At 48.9% G+C, this 21,820-nt stretch overlaps 1 protein-coding gene across 1 annotated transcript in view; it reads left to right on the top strand.

The window, feature by feature from the left end:
- The window catches only part of LOC115124209 (centrosomal protein 43-like), a 44,227-nt gene extending 22,647 nt beyond the window's left edge, over positions 1-21,580 (top strand). The window contains exons 4-7 of the mRNA XM_029653591.2: positions 11,220-11,623; positions 12,270-12,447; positions 17,061-17,148; positions 21,500-21,580. Of these exons, the coding sequence (XP_029509451.2) occupies positions 11,220-11,623; positions 12,270-12,447; positions 17,061-17,148; positions 21,500-21,580 (751 nt within the window). The remainder of the gene's footprint in view (positions 1-11,219; positions 11,624-12,269; positions 12,448-17,060; positions 17,149-21,499) is intronic.
- The last annotated feature ends 240 nt before the right edge of the window (positions 21,581-21,820 follow it).

The raw sequence follows: 21,820 nt of genomic DNA, 5'->3' as shown, positions 1-21,820 counted from the left end.
TGCTCTGACCTCCCCCTGCTTTCCTGCTCTGTTCCCCCTCTGCTGTCCTGCTCTGTTCCCCCTCTGCTTTCCTGCTCTGTCCTCCCTCTGCTTTCCTGCTCTGTTCTCCCTCTGCTTTCCTGCTCTGTTCTCCCTCTGCTCTCCTGCTCTGGCCTCCCTCTGCTCTCCTGCTCTGGCCTCCCTCTGCTTTCCTGCTCTGGTCTCCCTCTGCTTTCCTGCTCTGGCCTCCCTCTGCTTTCCTGCTCTGGCCTCCCTCTGCTTTCCTGCTCTGGCCTCCCTCTGCTTTCCTGCTCTGTTCCCTCTCTGCTGTCCTGCTCTGTTCTCCTTCTGCTTTCCTGCTCTGTTCCCCCTCTGCTTTCCTGCTCTGTTCTCCTTCTGCCTTCCTGCTCTGTTCTCCTTCTGCTTTCCTGCTCTGTTCTCCCTCTGCTTTCCTGCTCTGTCCTCCCTCTGCTTTCCTGCTCTGTCCTCCCTCTGCTTTCCTGCTCTGTTCCCCCTCTGCTTTCCTGCTCTGTTCCCCCTCTGATTTCCTGCTCTGTTCTCCCTCTGCTTTCCTGCTCTGTTCCCTCTCTGCTTTCCTGCTCTGTTCCCCCTCTGCTTTCCTGCTCTGTCCTCCCTCTGCTTTCCTGCGCTGTTCCCCCATTGCTTTCCTGCTCTGTCCCCCCTCTGCTTTCCTGCTCTGTCTTCCCTCTGCTTTCCTGCTCTGTCCTCCCTCTGCTTTCCTGCTCTGGCCTCCCTCTGCTTTCCTGCTCTGGCCTCCCTCTGCTTTCCTGCTCTGGCCTCCCTCTGCTTTCCTGCTCTAGCCTCCCTCTGCTTTCCTGCTCTGTTCCCCCTCTGCTGTCCTGCTCTGTCCTCCCTCTGCTTTCCTGCTCTGGCCTCCCTCTGCTTTCCTGCTCTGGCCTCCCTCTGCTTTCCTGCTCTGGCCTCCCTCTGCTTTCCTGCTCTGGCCTCCCTCTGCTTTCCTGCTCTGGCCTCCCTCTGCTTTCCTGCTCTGGCCTCCCTCTGCTTTCCTGCTCTAGCCTCCCTCTGCTTTCCTGCTCTGACCTCCCCTGCTTTCCTGCTCTGTTCCCCCTCTGCTGTCCTGCTCTGTTCCCCTCTGCTTTCCCTCTGTCCTCCCTCTGCTTTCCTGCTCTGTTCTCCCTCTGCTTTCCTGCTCTGTTCTCCCTCTGCTCTCCTGCTCTGGCCTCCCTCTGCTCTCCTGCTCTGGCCTCCCTCTGCTTTCCTGCTCTGGTCTCCCTCTGCTTTCCTGCTCTGGCCTCCCTCTGCTTTCCTGCTCTGGCCTCCCTCTGCTTTCCTGCTCTGGCCTCCCTCTGCTTTCCTGCTCTGTTCCCTCTCTGCTGTCCTGCTCTGTTCTCCTTCTGCTTTCCTGCTCTGTTCCCCCTCTGCTTTCCTGCTCTGTTCTCCTTCTGCCTTCCTGCTCTGTTCTCCTTCTGCTTTCCTGCTCTGTTCTCCCTCTGCTTTCCTGCTCTGTCCTCCCTCTGCTTTCCTGCTCTGTCCTCCCTCTGCTTTCCTGCTCTGTTCCCCCTCTGATTTCCTGCTCTGTTCCCCCTCTGCTTTCCTGCTCTGTTCTCCCTCTGCTTTCCTGCTCTGTTCCCTCTCTGCTTTCCTGCTCTGTTCCCCCTCTGCTTTCCTGCTCTGTCCTCCCTCTGCTTTCCTGCTCTGTTCCCCCATTGCTTTCTGCTTGTCCCCCTCTGCTTTCCTGCTCTGTCTTCCCTCTGCTTTCCTGCTCTGTCCTCCCTCTGCTTTCCTGCTCTGGCCTCCCTCTGCTTTCCTGCTCTGGCCTCCCTCTGCTTTCCTGCTCTGTTCCCCCTCTGCTTTCCTGCTCTGGCCTCCCTCTGCTTTCCTGCTCTGTTCCCCCTCTGCTTTCCTGCTCTGTTCCCCCTCTGCTTTCCTGCTCTGTTCCCCCTCTGCTTTCCTGCTCTGTTCTCCCTCTGCTTTCCTGCTCTGTTCTCCCTCTGCTCTGGCCTCCCTCTGCTCTCCTGCTCTGGCCTCCCTCTGCTTTCCTGCTCTGTTCTCCTCTGCTTTCCTGCTCTGGCCTCCCCTCTGCTTTCCTGCTCTGTTCCCCCTCTGCTTTCCTGCTCTGTTCCCCCTCTCCTGCTCCTCCTCTGCTTTCCTGCTCTGTTCCCCCTCTGCTTTCCTGCTCTGTTCCCCTCTGCTTTCCTGCTCTGTTCTCCCTCTGCTTTCCTGCTCTGTTCTCCCTCTGCTTTCCTGCTCTGTCCTCCCTCTGCTTTCCTGCTCTGGCCTCCCTCTGCTTTCCTGCTCTGTCCCTCTGCTTTCCTGCTCTGGCCTCCCTCTGCTTTCCTGCTCTGTTCTCCTCTGCTTTCCTGCTCTGGCCTCCCTCTGCTTTCCTGCTCTGTTCTCCCTCTGCTTTCCTGCTCTGCCCCTCTGCTTCCTGCTCTTGCCTCCCTCTGCTTTCCTGCTCTGGCCTCCCTCTGCTGTCCTGCTCTGTTCCCTCTCTGTTGTCCTGCTCTGTCCTCCCTCTGCTTTCCTGCTCTGGCCTCCCTCTGCTTTCCTGCTCTGGCCTCCCTCTGCTTTCCTGCTCTGGCCTCCCTCTGCTTTCCTGCTCTGGCCTCCCTCTGCTTTCCTGCTCTGGCCTCCCTCTGCTTTCCTGCTCTGGCCTCCCTCTGCTCTCCTGCTCTGGCCTCCCTCTGCTTTCCCTCTCTGGCCATCCCCCTGCTTTCCTGCTCTGGCCTCCCTCTGCTTTCCTGCTCTGGCCTCCCTCTGCTTTCCTGCTCTGTTCCCCCTCTGCTTTCCTGCTCTGGTCTCCCTCTGCTTTCCTGCTCTGTTCCCCCTCTGCTTTCCTGCTCTGTTCCCCCTCTGCTTTCCTGCTCTGTTCCCCCTCTGCTTTCCTGCTCTGTTCCCCCTCTGCTTTCCTGCTCTGTTCTCCCTCTGCTTTCCTGCTCTGTTCCCCCTCTGCTTTCCTGATCTGTTCTCCCTCTGCTTTCCTGCTCTGTTCCCTCTCTGCTTTCCTGCTTTGTTCCCCCTCTGCTTTCCTGCTCTGTTCTCCCTCTGCTTTCCTGCTCTGTTCTCCTTCTGCTTTCCTGCTCTGTTCTCCTTCTGCTTTCCTGCTCTGTTCTCCCTCTGCTGTCCTGCTCTGTTCCCCCTCTGCTTTCCTGCTCTGTTCTCCCTCTGCTTTCCTGCTCTGTTCTCCCTCTGCTTTCCTGCTCTGTTCTCCCTCTGCTTTCCTGCTCTGTCCTCCCTCTGCTTTCCTGCTCTGTCCCCCCTCTGCTTTCCTGCTCTTGCCTCCCTCTGCTTTCCTGCTCTGGCCTCCCTCTGCTTTCCTGCTCTGGCCTCCCTCTGCTTTCCTGCTCTGTTCTCCCTCTGCTTTCCTGCTCTGTTCTCCCTCTGCTTTCCTGCTCTGTTCCCTCTCTGCTTTCCTGCTTTGTTCCCCCTCTGCTTTCCTGCTCTGTTCTCCCTCTGCTTTCCTGCTCTGTTCTCCTTCTGCTTTCCTGCTCTGTTCTCCTTCTGCTTTCCTGCTCTGTTCTCCCTCTGCTGTCCTGCTCTGTTCCCCCTCTGCTTTCCTGCTCTGTTCTCCCTCTGCTTTCCTGCTCTGTTCTCCCTCTGCTTTCCTGCTCTGTCCCCCCTCTGCTTTCCTGCTCTTGCCTCCCTCTGCTTTCCTGCTCTGGCCTCCCTCTGCTTTCCTGCTCTGGCCTCCCTCTGCTTTCCTGCTCTGTTCTCCCTCTGCTTTCCTGCTCTGTTCTCCCTCTGCTTTCCTGCTCTGTTCTCCCTCTGCTTTCCTGCTCTGGCCTCCCTCTGCTTTCCTGCTCTGTTCCCCCTCTGCTTTCCTGCTCTGTTCTCCCTCTGCTTTCCTGCTCTGGCCTCCCTCTGCTTTCCTGCTCTGTTCCCTCTCTGCTGTCCAGCTCTGTTCTCCCTCTGCTGTCCTGCTCTGTTCCCTCTCTGCTGTCCTGCTCTGTCCTCCCTCTGCTTTCCTGCTCTGGCCTCCCTCTGCTTTCCTGCTCTGGCCTCCCTCTGCTTTCCTGCTCTGGCCTCCCTCTGCTTTCCTGCTCTGGCCTCCCTCTGCTCTCCTGCTCTGGCCTCCCTCTGCTTTCCTGCTCTGGCCATCCCCCTGCTTTCCTGCTCTGGCCTCCCTCTGCTTTCCTGCTCTGGCCTCCCTCTGCTTTCCTGCTCTGTTCCCCCTCTGCTTTCCTGCTCTGGCCTCCCTCTGCTTTCCTGCTCTGTTCCCCCTCTGCTTTCCTGCTCTGTTCCCCCTCTGCTTTCCTGCTCTGTTCCCCCTCTGCTTTCCTGCTCTGTTCTCCCTCTGCTTTCCTGCTCTGTTCCCCCTCTGCTTTCCTGCTCTGTTCCCCCTCTGCTTTCCTGCTCTGTCCTCCCTCTGCTTTCCTGCTCTGTTCTCCCTCTGCTCTCCTGCTCTGGCCTCCCTCTGCTTTCCTGCTCTGTTCTCCCTCTGCTTTCCTGCTCTGTTCTCCCTCTGCTTTCCTGCTCTGTTCTCCCTCTGCTTTCCTGCTCTGTCCCCCCTCTGCTTTCCTGCTCTTGCCTCCCTCTGCTTTCCTGCTCTGGCCTCCCTCTGCTGTCCTGCTCTGTTCCCTCTCTGCTGTCCTGCTCTGTCCTCCCTCTGCTTTCCTGCTCTGGCCTCCCTCTACTTTCCTGCTCTGGCCTCCCTCTGCTTTCCTGCTCTGGCCTCCCTCTGCTTTCCTGCTCTGGCCTCCCTCTGCTTTCCTGCTCTGGCCTCCCTCTGCTTTCCTGCTCTGGCCTCCCTCTGCTTTCCTGCTCTGTTCTCCCTCTGCTTTCCTGCTCTGTTCCCCCTGCTTTCCTGCTCTGTTCTCCCTCTGCTTTCCTGCTCTGTTCCCCTCTGCTTTCCTGCTCTGTTCCCCCTCTGCTTTCCTGCTCTGTTCTCCCTCTGCTTTCCTGCTCTGTTCTCCTTCTGCTTTCCTGCTCTGTTCTCCTTCTGCTTTCCTGCTCTGTTCTCCCTCTGCTTTCCTGCTCTGTTCCCTTCTGCTTTCCTGCTCTGTTCTCCTTCTGCTTTCCTGCTCTGTTCTCCCTCTGCTTTCCTGCTCTGTTCCCCCTCTGCTTTCCTGCTCTGGCCTCCCTCTGCTTTCCTGCTCTGGCCTCCCTCTGCTTTCCTGCTCTGTTCTCCCTCTGCTTTCCTGCTCTGTTCTCCCTCTGCTTTCCTGCTCTGTCCTCCCTCTGCTTTCCTGCTCTGTCCCCCTCTGCTTTCCTGCTCTTGCCTCCCTCTGCTTTCCTGCTCTGGCCTCCCTCTGCTTTCCTGCTCTGGCCTCCCTCTGCTTTCCTGCTCTGGCCTCCCTCTGCTTTCCTGCTCTGTTCTCCCTCTGCTTTCCTGCTCTGTTCTCCCTCTGCTTTCCTGCTCTGGCCTCCCTCTACTTTCCTGCTCTGGCCTCCCTCTGCTTTCCTGCTCTGGCCTCCCTCTGCTTTCCTGCTCTGGCCTCCCTCTGCTTTCCTGCTCTGGCCTCCCTCTGCTTTCCTGCTCTGGCCTCCCTCTGCTCTCCTGCTCTGGCCTCCCTCTGCTTTCCCGCTCTGGCCATCCCCCTGCTTTCCTGCTCTGGCCTCCCTCTGCTTTCCTGCTCTGTTCCCCCTCTGCTTTCCTGCTCTGTTCCCCCTCTGCTTTCCTGATCTGTTCTCCCTCTGCTTTCCTGCTCTGTTCCCTCTCTGCTTTCCTGCTTTGTTCCCCCTCTGCTTTCCTGCTCTGTTCTCCCTCTGCTTTCCTGCTCTGTTCTCCTTCTGCTTTCCTGCTCTGTTCTCCTTCTGCTTTCCTGCTCTGTTCTCCCTCTGCTGTCCTGCTCTGTTCCCCCTCTGCTTTCCTGCTCTGTCCCCCCTCTGCTTTCCTGCTCTGTCCTCCCTCTGCTTTCCTGCTCTGGCCTCCCTCTGCTTTCCTGCTCTGTTCTCCCTCTGCTTTCCTGCTCTGGCCTCCCTCTGCTTTCCTGCTCTGGCCTCCCTCTGCTTTCCTGCTCTGGCCTCCCTCTGCTTTCCTGCTCTGTTCTCCCTCTGCTTTCCTGCTCTGTTCTCCCTCTGCTTTCCTGCTCTGTCCTCCCTCTGCTTTCCTGCTCTGTCCTCCCTCTGCTTTCCTGCTCTGTCCCCCTCTGCTTTCCTGCTCTTGCCTCCCTCTGCTTTCCTGCTCTGGCCTCCCTCTGCTTTCCTGCTCTGGCCTCCCTCTGCTTTCCTGCTCTGTTCTCCCTCTGCTTTCCTGCTCTGTTCTCCCTCTGCTTTCCTGCTCTGTTCTCCCTCTGCTTTCCTGCTCTTTCCTCCCTCTGCTTTCCTGCTCTGTCCCCCCTCTGCTTTCCTGCTCTGTCCCCCCTCTGCTTTCCTGCTCTGGCCTCCCTCTGCTTTCCTGCTCTGGCCTCCCTCTGCTTTCCTGCTCTGTTCTCCCTCTGCTTTCCTGCTCTGTTCTCCCTCTGCTTTCCTGCTCTGTTCTCCCTCTGCTTTCCTGCTCTGTCCTCCCTCTGCTTTCCTGCTCTGTCCCCCCTCTGCTTTCCTGCTCTTGCCTCCCTCTGCTTTCCTGCTCTGGCCTCCCTCTGCTTTCCTGCTCTGGCCTCCCTCTGCTTTCCTGCTCTGTTCTCCCTCTGCTTTCCTGCTCTGGCCTCCCTCTGCTTTCCTGCTCTGTTCTCCCTCTGCTTTCACTGCTCAAAATCAATGGGGGACCCCGGTCGGTAATTCGACCATGATTACTAGATAGCTGGCTAGACTCATTTACCAATCTAAAAAATGTTAACTACCCTGGGTAATTGAGTGACTGACATAACAAGAGAAACTGCTGATGCACAACCAAATGTAGAAATGGTATTTTACTATTCTAACTTTAAACAGTAAGTTGAGACCCAGACTGGGTTCTTATTTGATCCACGGGCCACTAGTTGCCCGGCACTGGCCTACAACATGAACACACAGATGTTATCATTTATACAACAACATTTAGGCTGTTTGTCAATAGACCTGAGCTGCCTGGAAAGAAAAGAAAATTAGTATATCTCATGGTTGTCATTGACTACCAAATGCAGATATAACTAACAAATGCTAATATTATCTGGGTCATAAGAATGAATCCTGCTTGAAAGGTTGAGATGATTGAGAGAAAATGGTTTTCCTGTTGATCAGCGAGTTTCTGACATAACAAGTTTGTCCTACTTTCTTCCAGTCATGTTTCATACTCTGCTCAAATCAGCAGAATGAGCTCACGTGGCTAATCTAGCATGCTAATGCTTACTGAGAACTCTGTGGGCCACAAAGGTGCACATGAATAACTAGCATGTAACACCACAAAGGACAATTTGAAACAGGTTATGTAGATATGAATCTCATGCACACAAGTTGGTTTGTTTTCCCCAGGAGGCTGCTTTTAAAAAGCAACAAATTCCTTTGAAAACAACCTATGTGCCATCGATATGAGTCAAAAATGTATTCGTGTCAAATTTGACTGCAAAGTGGAAATAAGATCATTTTGGTCATAAAGTCAGTCTCATCTAAAATGGACATTGGACATACGTGAGTCACAACGGGTAAATGAAGGTTGGGTTTTGATTTGACGATGCCCACTAACATGGGGGTGAACAGTTGTGGTGATTGCTCTCTATCCAATAGCATAGACAGTGAGACAGACCTGCCCATCAGTCAGACTTTATTTGCATAAGACAAGTCACACATTTTTTAAAATTGATAAACACCTTAGTTAAATGTGCAACTAAAACATTATTGGCAAAAATGTACACATGTATTACAGATTTCTTGAGTTATCTTAGTTATTCTTTGGATATTGAGGAAGTGAAATAGGCTACAGTGTCTCATGAGGGACAGAACATCATAAAATGCAAATTAATTACTTAAAAATCATACAATGTGATTTTCTGGATTTTTGTTTTAGATTCCGTCTCTCACAGTTGAAGTGTACCTATGATACCTCTACATGCTTTGTAAGTAGGAAAACCTGCAAAATTGGCAGTGTATCAAATACTTGTTCTCCCCACTGTAGCTAATAGGTTAGTTCTCAACTGTCCTAATGGTTGATATACACTGCTCAAAAAAATAAAGGGAACACTAAAATAACACATCCTAGATCTGAATGAATGAAATATTCTTATGAAATACTTTTTTCTTTACATATTTGAATGTGCTGACAACAAAATCACACAAAAATTATCAATGTAAATGAAATGTATCAACCCATGGAGGTCTGGATTTGGAGTCACACTCAAAATTAAAGTGGAAAACCACACTCCAGGCTGATCCAACTTTGATGTAATGTCCTTAAAACAAGTCCAAATGAGGCTCAGTAGTGTGTGTGGCCTCCACGTGCCTGTATGACCTCCCTACAACGCCTGGGCATGCTCCTGATGAGGTGACGGATGGTCTCCCGAGGGATCTCCTCCCAGACCTGGACTAAAGCATCCGCCAACTCCTGGACAGTCTGTGGTGCAACGTGGCGTTGGTGAATGGAGTGAGACATGATGTCCCAGGTGTGCTCAATTGGATTCAGTTCTGGGAACGGGCGGGCCAGTCCATAGCACCAATGCCTTCCTCTTGCAGGAACTGCTGACACACTCCAGCCACATGAGGTCTAGCATTGTCTTGCATTAGGAGGAACCCAGGGCCAACCGCACCAGCTGTAAGCACAACCCCCACCTGTGGACGTCGGGCCCTCATACCACCCTCATGGAGTCTGTTTCTGACCGTTTGAGCAGACACATACACATTTGTGGCCTACTGGAGGTCATTTTGCAGGGCTCTGGCAGTGCTCCTCCTTGCACAAAGGCGGAGGTAGTGGTCCTGCTGCTGGGTTGTTGCCCTCCTACGGCCTCCTCCACATCTCCTGATGTACTGGCCTGTCTCCTGGTAGCGCCTCCATGCTCTGGACACTACGCTGACACATGGCAAACCTTCTTGCCACAGCTCGCATTGATGTGCCATCCTGGATGAGCTGCACTACCTGAGCCACTTGTGTGGGTTGTAGACTCCGTCTCATGCTACCACTAGAGTGAAAGCACCGCCAGCATTCAAAAGTGACCAAAACATCAGCCAGGAAGCATAGGAACTGAGAAGTGGTCTGTGGTCACCACCTGCAGAACCACTCCTTTATTAGGGGTGTCTTGCTAATTGCCTATAATTTCCACCTGTTGTCTATTCCATTTGCACAACAGTATGTGAAATTTATTGTCAATCAGTGTTGCTTCCTAAGTGGACAGTTTGATTTCACAAAAGTGTGATTGACTTGGAGTTACATTGTGTTGTTTAAGTGTTCCCTTTATTTGTTTGAGCAGTGTAGTAGGTAAGACTAACATAGCTACTGGGTTAGTTCCTAACTGTCCTAATGGTTGATATAGTAGGTATGACTAACATAGCTAATGGGTTAGTTGTCAACATTTCCTCGCAAATATTTCCGTGCCACAACTAACTCTTCCTGTCGTTTCAAGTCTTCTTACCATTTGCAAATAAATGCGAGCTAACCCACTCAAATAAACAGAAGCATCTTTATCCTATCCTAGGTATTCCTTAAAGAGGTGGGGTTTCAGGTGTCTCCGGAAGGTGGTGATTGACTCCGCTGTCCTGGCGTCGTGAGGGAGTTTGTTCCACCATTGGGGGGCCAGAGCAGCGAACAGTTTTGACTGGGCTGAGCGGGAACTGTACTTCCTCAGTGGTAGGGAGGCGAGCAGGCCAGAGGTGGATGAACGCAGTGCCCTTGTTTGGGTGTAGGGCCTGATCAGAGCCTGGAGGTACTGAGGTGCCGTTCCCCTCACAGCTCCGTAGGCAAGCACCATGGTCTTGTAGCGGATGCGAGCTTCAACTGGAAGCCAGTGGAGAGAGCGGAGGAGCGGGGTGACGTGAGAGAACTTGGGAAGGTTGAACACCAGACGGGCTGCGGCGTTCTGGAAGTATGCTTGGGGTCATTGTCCATTTGGAAGACCCATTTGCAACCAAGCTTTAACTTCCTGACTGATGTCTTGAGAAGTTGCTTCAATATATCCACATAATTTCCCTCCCTCATGATGCCATCTATTTTGTGAAGTGCACCAGTCCCTCCTGCAGCAAAGCACCCCCACAACATGATGCTGCCACCCCTGTGCTTCACGGTTGGGATGGTGTTCTTCGGCGTGCAAGCATCCCCCTTTTTCCTCCAAACATAACAATGGTCATTATGGCCAAACAGTTCTATTTTGTTTAATCAGACCAGAGGACATTTCTCCAAAAAGTACGATCTTTGTCCCTATGTGCAGTTGCAAACCGTAATCTGTCTTTTTTATGGCGGTTTTAGAGCAGTGGCTTTTTCCTTGCTGAGCGGCCTTTCAGGTTATGTCGATATAGGACTCGTTTTATTGTGGAGATATTTCTAGATACATTTCTACCTGTTTCCTCCAGCATCTTCACAGGGTCCTTTGCTGCTGTTCTGGGATTGATTTGCACTTTTCACACCAAAGTACGTTCATCTCTAGGAGACAGAGCGCGTCTCCTTCCTGAGAGGTATGACAGCTGCGTGGTCCCATGGTGTTTATACTTGCGTACTATTGTTTGTACAGATGAACGTGGTACCTTCAGACGTTTGGAAATTGCTCTTAAGGATGAACCAGACTTGTGGAGGTCTACAATTTTTTTTCTGAGATCTTGACTGATTTCTTTTGATTTTCCCATGATGTCAAGCAAAGAAGCACAGAGTTTGAACGTAGGCCTTGAAATACATCCACAGGTACACCTCCAATTGACTCAGATGATGTCAATTAGCCTATCAGAAGCTTCTAAAGCCAAGACATTTTGTGGAATTTTCCACGCTGTTTAAAGGCACAGTCAACTTAGTGTATGTAAACTTCTGACCCAGTGGAATTGTGATACAGTGAAATAATCTGTCTGTAAACAATTGTTGGAAAAATGACTTGTGTCATGCACAAAGTAGATGTCCTAACTGACTTGCCAAAACTATAGTTTGTTAACAAGAAATTTGTGGAGTGGTTGAATAACAAGTTTTAATGACTCCAACCTGAGTATATGTAAACTTCCGACTTCAACTGTAAATCTATGTTAGTTTAGTGTTCTGCACTTTTGTTGAAAGTACAAAGGAGGTGTTTGTTAAGATGACTAAAGACCCTTAGAAACATGAACCTGTTGTGACCTTGTTCTAAGTTGTGTGGCAGATGCTTTGCTTTAATACACAGGAGCACTGTGTTGTCTGGATCTGCTCTGTTGCACCATGTCCTTGTTCTTCCACTGTAGCTTCCTCTGTCTCCTCCCGTCTTCCTTTCTGTTAATCTGTGTGTCCCTCTGTCCCCAAGCAGCTTCGTCCACTCTCTGAGGGAGGAGAGCCTCTCAGGGCGCTCCCCAAGCAGCTTCGTCCACTCTCTGAGGGAGGAGAGCCTCTCAGGGCGCTCCCCAAGCAGCTTCGTCCACTCTATGAGGGAGGAGAGCCTCTCAGGGCGCTCCCCAAGCAGCTTCGTCCACTCTCTGAGGGAGGAAAGCCTCTCAGGGCGCTCCCCAAGCAGCTTCCTCCACTGTCTGAGGGAGGAAAGCCTCTCCCCAAGCAGCTTCCTCCACTGTCTGAGGGAGGAAAGCCTCTCAGGGCGCTCCCCAAGCAGCTTTGTCCACTCTCTGAGGGAGGAGAGCCTCTCAGGGTGCTCCCCAAGCAGCTTCGTCCACTCTGAGGGAGGAGAGCCTCTCAGGGCGCTCCCCAAGCAGCTTCGTCCACTCTCTGAGGGAGGAGAGCCTCTCAGGGCTTTACTCCAATGAGGAGCGGCACTGGCCTCAATGTGTGAGTGTGCATGGTGTTGGTGTATCATTAGCTAAGTTAGTTGTGCACCTCCGAGTGATGAGGTGTGAAAAATCACATAATTTGCCTCCTGCCTCAACTGTAATGAATGTTGTTTTGTAACGTTTGCTGTCAGCCTTGGAATCAAAAGTCTGTACTTTAACATTCAATATGGAGATTATGGACTTGTACTTTTCTGTTTGTTCTTGTTTTTTGTATGTATTTCTGTGTGTGTGTGTGTATTTCTGTGTGTGTGTGTATTTCTGTGTTTGTTGTGCGAGTGTCCTTCCACTCACTCACTCACTCACTCACTCACTCACTCACTCACTCACTCACTCACTCACTCTCTCACTCAGCCTGTATGCTCTGGGCAGTGACACAGAGGGTGATGGGGACCAGCTCTTTTCTGACTGATAATAAACTGAGCTGTTCGGAGAACAGATGAGCTGCATGCTCAAGGCATCCTCTCTCTCTCGGTGTGTGCGTGCGCACACCTTTATATCAACTACATGTCTACCTCAGTGAATGTCTCCTCGACCTTAGTTCATGTGTGTTATTGTTGACTGTGTGTGTCCTCCAGACATGGAGCCTTGCCTCTTCAGGTCATCCCCCAGGAGAGCAGCAGATTTGGGGAGGGGAGTGGTCAGCAGCACCCTGGTCTCCCTTCTTTTGGACCCGGCCAGCCAACGGAGTGCTGCAGGTGGGGGGGTCCCACGCAGGAGAATCCCACCACAGAGACCCCTCAGGCAGCAGGAACGGTGAGAGAAGCATGTGTGTGTAAGGAAGATATACTGAGTGTACAAAGCATTAAGAACACCTTCATAATATTGAATTGCACCCCCTTTTGCCCTCAGAACAGCCTTAATTCGTCGAGGCATGGACTCTACAAGTTGTCGAAAGCGTTCCACAGGGATGTTGGCCCGTGTTGACTCCAATGCTTCCCACAGTTGTCAAATTGGCTGGATGTCTTTTGGGTAGAGGACCATTCTTGATACACACAGGAAACTGTAGAGCGTGAAAAACCCAGTGACATCAATAAGGGATCACAGCTTTCACCTGGATTCACCTGGTCAGTCTGTCATGGAAAGAGCAGGTGTTCGTTATGTTTTATACACTCGGTGAATACTGGAATAGAGGATGCATCTCCAGCATCACTATGTGAATGGTAAATGCTTTTATTTCTGCCATTTTTTTCTGTCAAGCACTATTACACTTGATTGATGTGACTAGGTTTGTTCGGGTTTTTAGTTGTGAAGTATTGAATTCTTTCAGGTACTTCACACTCCAAAGACAAAGGATTGAAAGACTTTAAAATGATGGACGATAAAACTGGATCTTCCGCGCAGGGTTCTAAATAAACAGAGTTTAAAAACGAACAGACAATTAGGAAAAGCTCAAACCAAGTTTATTGACCCAAAGGGTCAGACAGCTGAACAGACAAAGACATGTTCCTTCCCAGCACAAGTATTTATACCCCACTTCAGGCTGAGTCTCCTCCTTTTCTCTGAACATCACATCTTTATTGCTAGGCAGGGAGTTAGATTGTGGGTAATAAACTGTTCTTTCTTCCTTAATGTACCTGACCTGACCTCTGCCCCCATTACTCACTAATCCACAGCTCTCCAATCTTATCAGTGACCACAACCATGTGATTTCCTTTCCTTTACTCAGTAACATTCCAAGTCCCTGGCTCATATCCAACCTTAATTGACCCCCAACATATACATTCCTCCTACAGATAACCATTAACTTCTTCTGCAGCACGTATTTAAAATTACAAGCCAACAACTGAAACCAGACTGTGTCCCTTCTCCTTTCCATAGGATACCTGATGTCTAACAATAACATGTTCTGACAGAGTGTAAACGTTCTGCCTTCCCCTTTCTCCCTCAGTAACATGAACAGGGATATTCATATTTCAAGTTTAGAAGTCAGAACCCATCAGGGGTATGATGTTAACCCAGTTCCATCTCTATTTCTTTATTTTCTATGTTGTTTTGGTGGGTTACTGTAATACCTAATATATATTACAGCAAATAACGTGGCTCAACTCTGATGTACTGATAGAGGATAAACCAGTTTTCTTGAAGAGAATGTATAAGGAAGATATCATGTTTATTAATGACATTGTAAACAACAACGGTAAAATTGTCACACGAGCAAATCAATCAGGGTGTGTGGGGAAGTCAATACAAAATTATCACCAACCTATCGCAGCTCTGCCACAAAAATGGGGTTGTCTGCCTGCCACCAATTAAATGGCTTAAAATGACCAATAGAAATCATAAATGGCTTAAAATGACCAATAGAAATCATAAATGGCTTAAAATGACCAATAGAATTTGCTACAAAAAGTGAACAGTCAGAGTGATGCAGATTTTGCCTCGTTGAACCAGAATCAATAGAGCATCTCTTTTGGTACTGTCCATCACTGGATTGTTGTTGGAGTCCGGTCCAGGAATGGTTGCTATGCCATGATATCAGGGCGTGATTGGACCTGCAAACTGGATTGTTGTTGGAGTCCGGTCCAGGAATGGTTGCTATGCCATGATATCAGGGCGTGATTGGACCTGCAAACTGGATTGTTGTTGGAGTCCGGTCCAGGAATGGTTGTTATGCCATGATATCAGGGCGTGATTGGACCTGCAAACTGGATTGTTGTTGGAGTCCGTCCAGGAATCCAGGAATGGTTGCTATGCCATGATATCGGGGCGTGATTGGACCTGCAAACTGGATTGTTGTTGGAGTCCGGTCCAGGAATGGTTGCTATGCCATGATATCAGGGTGTGATTGGACCTGCAAACTGGATTGTTGTTGGAGTCCGGTCCAGGAATGGTTGTTATGCCATGATATCAGGGCGTGATTGGACCTGCAAACTGGATTGTTGTTGGAGTCCGGTCCAGGAATGGTTGCTATGCCATGATATCAGGGTGTGATTGGACCTGCAAACTGGATTGTTGTTGGAGTCCGGTCCAGGAATGGTTGTTATGCCATGATATCAGGGCGTGATTGGACCTGCAAACTGGATTGTTGTTGGAGTCCGGTCCAGGAATGGTTGCTATGCCATGATATCAGGGCATGATTGGACCTGCAAACTGGATTGTTGTTAGAGTCCGGTCCAGGAATGGTTGCTATGCCATGATATCAGGGCGTGATTGGACCTGCAAACTGGATTGTTGTTGGAGTCCGGTCCAGGAATGGTTGTTATGCCATGATATCAGGGTGTGATTGGACCTGCAAACTGGATTGTTGTTGGAGTCCGGTCCAGGAATGGTTGTTATGCCATGATATCAGGGTGTGATTGGACCTGCAAACTGGATTGTTGTTGGAGTCTGGTCCAGGAATGGTTGCTATGCCATGATATCAGGGCGTGATTGGACCTGCAAACTGGATTGTTGTTGGAGTCCGGCCCAGGAATGGTTGCTATGCCATGATATCAGGGCGTGATTGGACCTGCAAACTGGATTGTTGTTGGAGTCCGGTCCAGGAATGGTTGTTATGCCATGATATCAGGGCGTGATTGGACCTGCAAACTGGATTGTTGTTGGAGTCCGGTCCAGGAATGGTTGTTATGCCATGATATCAGGAACCTGCAAACTGGATTGTTGTTGGAGTCCGCCAGGAATGATATCAGGGCGTGATTGGACCTGCAAACTGGATTGTTGTTGGAGTCCGGTCCAGGAATGGTTGTTATGCCATGATATCAGGGCGTGATTGGACCTGCAAACTGGATTGTTGTTGGAGTCCGGCCCAGGAATGGTTGCTATGCCATGATATCAGGGCGTGATTGGACCTGCAAACTGGATTGTTGTTGGAGTCCGGCCCAGGAATGGTTGCTATGCCATGATATCAGGGCGTGATTGGACCTGCAAACTGGATTGTTGTTGGAGTCCGGTCCAGGAATGGTTGTTATGCCATGATATCAGGAATGGTTGTGATTGACCTGCAAACTGGATTGTTGTTGGAGTCCGGTCCAGGAATGGTTGCTATGCCATGATATCAGGGTGTGATTGGACCTGCAAACTGGATTGTTGTTGGAGTCCGGTCCAGGAATGGTTGTTATGCCATGATATCAGGGCGTGATTGGACCTGCAAACTGGATTGTTGTTGGAGTCCGGTGGAATGGTTGTGATATCACCTGCAAACTGGATTGTTGTTGGAGTCCGGTCCAGGAATGGTTGCTATGCCATGATATCAGGGTGTGATTGGACCTGCAAACTGGATTGTTGTTGGAGTCCGGTCCAGGAATGGTTGCTATGCCATGATATCAGGGCGTGATTGGACCTGCAAACTGGATTGTTGTTGGAGTCCGGTCCAGGAATGGTTGTTATGCCATGATATCAGGGCGTGATTGGACCTGCAAACTGGATTGTTGTTGGAGTCCGGTCCAGGAATGGTTGTTATGCCATGATATCAGGGCGTGATTGGACCTGCAAACTGGATTGTTGTTGGAGTCCGGTCCAGGAATGGTTGTTATGCCATGATATCAGGGCGTGATTGGACCTGCAAACTGGATTGTTGTTGGAGTCTGGTCCAGGAATGGTTGCTATGCCATGATATCAGGGCGTGATTGGACCTGCAAACTGGATTGTTGTTGGAGTCCGGTCCAGGAATGGTTGCTATGCCATGATATCAGGGCGTGATTGGACCTGCAAACTGGATTGCTGGGGGAAATGTCCTTCTACTGTTGGGATTTTTTAAAATTTTAGGGCAATTTGGTCAGAAATGTTGCAGATGGGAAGGTTCAAGTCCCTAGTGAGACACCACGGTAGAATGGAGGGATGTATTGCAGGTGAAAATTGAGGAATTATGATTTACTGGGAAAGATGGGTTGAACTGTGGCTGTATGAATTAATGAGTGTTGGAATAAATACATATGCATGCACAGTATAAATGTTTGAGGTCCTCCAATCAGGAGTGAGGGTGGGGATTTTGTGTTTATGCGTGTTTGGTTTCACACTGTGGGCGGGGGCTTTGCCCTGCCGGCATCTCGGGGCAAGCACACCCACTGACCAGAGCACCCACTGATGCGAGCGGCCATTCATATTGTCTTGGTATTGTTTTTATACTTAAAAAATACCTCTGTTTTAACAGATGATGACGTTGACTATGATGATGACTTTAACAGGTAATGTAGATCATTGTCCTGTATCTTCACTAGATCTTACTAGCTATTTTTAGATGGTATTCAGTGCTCATTCACTCATATGCCTTGTCTGTACAATGAGAGAGATCATTGTCTTGTATCTTCACTAGATCTTACTAGCTATTTTTAGATGGTATTCAGTGCTCATTCACTCATATGCCTTATCTGTACAATGAGAGAGATCAATCTAAAGGGTTTCCTGTGTGTCTGTTTCACCTCCACCAGCCATCCATCAGATATCTCTAAGAGTGAGGTGAGCATTGGAGGAGAGATCGAGGAGGTTTCCGTCGAGGGACCTGACAACAGCAATAAGGTATGTATGATAGTAAGGATAACAGGCATTCAACCCTACGTATCTGTGTTCAGATAGTGAGCAGCAGTGGGTTCCTCTGGCAGTCTAGACTCAGAAACAGGAAGTGATTTACTGCTGTTTTGTTCAGGTTTAGTTCTATGTAGAGAAAAGGAATGCTGCTTGAAGACGTCCACTTGCAAATGTCAGAGAGTAAGCAATCGGTGAATTAAAAATCCCGGTATAGTGTGGGTATATGAATCTAAATGGAATCAACAGTTTATTCTCTTTGAGTACACTACATGACCATAAGTATGTGGACACCTGCTTGTCCAATACCTCATTCCAAAATCATGGGCATTAATACGGAGTTGGTTCCCCCTTTGCTGCTATAGCAGCCTCCTCTTCTGGGGAGGCGTTCCACTAGATGTTGGAACATTGCTGCGGGGACTTGCTTCCATTCAGTCACGAGCGTTAGTGAGGTTGGGCACTGATGTTGGGCAATTAGGCCTGGCTCGCAGTCGGTATTCCAATTCATCCCAAAGGTGTTTGATGGGGTTGAGGTCAGAGCTCTGCAGGCCAGTCAAGTTCTTTGACACTGATCTCGACAAACCATTTCTGTGTGGACCTCGCTTTGTGCACGGGCAGGAAAGGATCTTCCCCAAAGTTGGAAGCACATAATTGTCTAGAATGTCATTGTATGCTGTAGCATTAAGATTTCCCTTCACTGGAACCAAGGGCCCTAACCTGAACCACGAAAAATAGCCCCAGACCATTATTACTCCTCCATCAAACTTTACAGTTGGCACTATGCATTCGGGCAGGTAGCGTTCTCCTGGCTTCTGTCAAACCTAGATTAGTCCGTCAGACTGCCAGATGGTGAAGCGGGATTCATCACTCCAGAGAACGCGTTTCCACAGCTCCAGAGTCCAATGGCGATGAGCTTTACACCACTCCAGCTGACGCTTGGCATTGCACATGGTAATCTTAGGCTTGTGTGCGGCTGCTCGGCCATGGAAACCCATTTCATTAAGCTCCCGATGAACAGTTCTTGTGCTGATGTTGCATCCAGGCAGTTTTGAACTCAGTATTGAGTGTTGCAACGAGGACAGACCATTTTTACTCGCTTCAGCACTCGCCGGTCCTGTTTCTTGAGCTTGTGTGGCCTACCCCTTCACAATAACAGCACTAACAGTTGACCGGGGAAGCTCTAGCAGGGCAGAAATGTATTTGACAAGTTGACTTGTTGGAAAGGTGGCATCCTATAATGGTGCCACGTTGAAAGTCACCGAGCTTCAGTAAAGCCATTCTACTGTCAATGTTTGTCTATGGAGATTGCATGGCTGTGTGCTCAATTTCATACCTGTCAGCAACAGGTGTGCCTGAAATAGCAGAATCCTCTCATTTGAATGGGTGTCCACATACAGTGCACTCTGAATGTTTTCAGACCCCTTCACTTTCCATATTTTGTTACATTATAGCCTTATTCTAAAAAATGACTAAATATTTTTATTTTCTTTTTTTCGCAAATGTATTAAAAATTGTAAACTGAAATCACATTTACATAAGTATTCAGACCCTATAATCAGTACTTTGTTGAAGCACCTTTGGCAGTGATTACAGCCTTGAGTCTTCTTGGGTATGATGCTACAAGCTTGGCACCAGTATTTGGGGAGTTTCTCCCATTCTTCTCTGCATATCCTTTCAAGCTCTGTCAGGTTGGATGGGGAGCTATTTTCAGGTCTCTCCAGAGATGTACGATCAGGTTCAACTCTGGGCTCTGGCTGGGCCACTCAAGGACATTCAGTGACTTGTCCCGAAGCCATTCCTGCGTTGTCTTGGCTGTGTGCTTAGGGTCTGAGGTCCTGAGCACTCTGAAGCAGGTTTTCATCAAGGATCTCTCTGTACTTTGCTCCGTTCATCTTTCCCTCCCAGTCCCTGAAAACAATCTCTACAGCATGATGTCGCCACCACCATGCTTCACCATAAGGATGGTGCCAGGTTTCATCTAGATGTGACGCTTGGCATGAAGGCCGAAGAGTTCAACCTTGGTTTCGTCAGACCACAAAATCTTGTTTCTCATGGTCTGAGTCCTTTAGGTGCCGTTAGGCAAATTCCAAGTGGGCTGTCATGTGCTTTTTACTAAGGAGTGGCTTCTGTCTGCCACTCTACCATAAAGGTAGAGAGATGGTTGTCCTTCTGGAAGGTTCTCCCATCTCCACAGAGAAACTCTGAAGCTTTGTCAGAGTGAACATCGAGTTCTTGGTCACGTCCCTGACCAAGGCCCCAGGCGGCCAGCTCTAGGAAGAGTCCTAGTGGTTCCAAACTTCTTCCATTTAAGAATTATGGAGGCCACTGTGTTGTTGGGAACCTTCAATGATGGAGAAATGTTTTGGTTCCCTTCCCCAGATCTGTGCCTCGACACAATCCTGTCTCGGCGCTCTATGGACAATTCCTTCAACCTCATGGCTTGGTTTTTGCTCTGACATCACTGTCAACATCACTGACCTTATATAGACGGGTGTGGTTCTTTCCAAATCATGTCCAATCAATTGAATTTACCACAGGTGGACTCTCATCAAGTTGTAGAAACTTCTCAAGGATGATCAATGGAAACAGGATAAACCTGAGCTCAATTTCGAGTCTCATTGCAAAGTATCAGTCAATAGTTCGGACATCTACTCATTCAAGGGTTTTTCTTTATTTTGACTATTTTCTACATTGTAGATTAATAGCAAAGACATCAAAACAATGAAATAACACACATGGAATCATGTAAGTAACCAAAAAATTGTTAAACAAATCCAAATATATTTTATATTTGAGATTACTCAAAGTAGCCACCCTTTGCCTTGATGACAGTTTTGCACACTCTTCACATTCACTCAACCAGCTTCATGAGGTTGAATGCATTTGAATTAACAGATGTAACTTGTTAAGTTAATTTGTGGAATTTCTTTCCATCTTAATGCGTTTGAGCCAATCCGATGTGTTGTGACGAGGTAGGGATGGTATACAGAAGATAGCCCTATTTGGTAAAAGACCAAGTCCATATTATGGCAAGAACAGCTCAAATAAACAAGCAGAAATGACAGTTCCTCATTACTTTAAGACATGAAGGTCAGTCAATCGAGAAAATTTCAAGAACTTTGAAAGTTTCTTCAAGTGCAGATGCAAGAACCATCAAGCACTATGATGAAACTGGCTCTCATGAGGACCTCCACAGGAAGTTACCTCTGCTGCAGAGAATAAGTTGAAGTTACCAGCCTCAGAAATCGCAGCCCAATTAAATTCTTCAAGTAATACTCATCTCAACATCAACTCTTCATAGGAGACTGCGTGTATCAAGCCTTCATCGTCAAATTGTTGCATCAAGCCTTCATCGTCAAATTGTTGCAAAGAAACGACTACTATAAGGACACCAATAAGAAGAGACTTGCTTGGGCCAAGAAACACGAGCAATAGACATTAGACCAGTGGAAATCTGTCCTTTTGGTCTGATGAGTCCAAATTTGAGATTTTTGGTTCCAACCGCCGTGTCTTTGTGAGATGCAGAGTAGGTGAACGGATGATCTCTGCATGTGTGGTTCCCACCTTGAAGCATGGAGGAGGAGGTGTGATGGTGTGGGGGTACTTTCCTGGTGACACTGTCTGTGATTTATTTAGAATTCAAGGCACACTTAACTAGCATTGCTACCACAGCATTCTGCAGCAATATGCCATCCCATCTGGTTTGGGCTTAGTGGGACTATCATTTGTTTTTCAACAGGACAATGACCCAACACACCTCCAGGCTGTGTAAGGGCTATTTGACAAAGGAGAGTGATGGAGTGCTGCATCAGATGACCTGACTTCCACAATCACTTGACCTCAACCCAATTGAGATGGTTTGGGATGAGTTGGACCGCAGAATGAAGGAAAAGCAGCCAACAAGTGCCCAGCATATGTGGAAACTCCTTCAAGATGGTTGGAAAAGCATTCCTCATTAAGCTGGTTGAGAGAATTCCAAGAGTGTGTACCTGTCATCAAGGCAAAGGGTGACTACTATATGGTCATTTGGTTAACCTGTTTTTGGTTACTATATGATTCTATATGTTACTATATGATTCTATATGTTATTATTTGTTAGTTTTGATGTCTTCACTCTTATTCTACAATGTAGAAAATAGTCAAACAAATAAAGAAAAACCCTTGAATGAGTAGGTGTGAACTTTTGACTTGTAGTGTATAATTTACATTAGATTAGCTAAATATGGCCTGTTCATTATCATCATGCCCTAGTGATATGTTTGCGTAAATAAGGAAGTAGGGTGTCTTTGGTATATTACCCTGTCTCTCACACACTCACCCTTTATTTTCTCCTCCCCCCCATCAGTTTGATGAGATCACTCAGGACCTCAGTGTATCTCAGCTCAGCCAGACTCAAGGAGCTGACTACATGGAGGTGGTGGCATGACAGTCCATCAGCCCTACACCACACAGGCCATTTCTACTATGTTAACTATTATTTATGTTGTCTGTACCAGAGGAGGCTGGTGGGAGGAGCTATGTGAGGATGGGCTCATTGTAATGGTTGTAATGGTATCTTTGGAAAGGAGTTAAACGTGGTTTCATCATTTGATACCGTTCCATTAATTCCATCCCAGCCATTACAATGAGCCCATCCTCCTGTAGCTCCTCCCACCAGGCTCCTATG

Source organism: Oncorhynchus nerka, linkage group LG13 (assembly GCF_034236695.1).
Source record: "Oncorhynchus nerka isolate Pitt River linkage group LG13, Oner_Uvic_2.0, whole genome shotgun sequence".
In the NCBI taxonomy this organism is placed as follows: Eukaryota; Metazoa; Chordata; class Actinopteri; order Salmoniformes; family Salmonidae; genus Oncorhynchus; species Oncorhynchus nerka.
The sequence above is the reverse complement of the archived record's forward strand: the minus strand, read 5'-3'. Positions and strand labels throughout refer to the sequence as shown.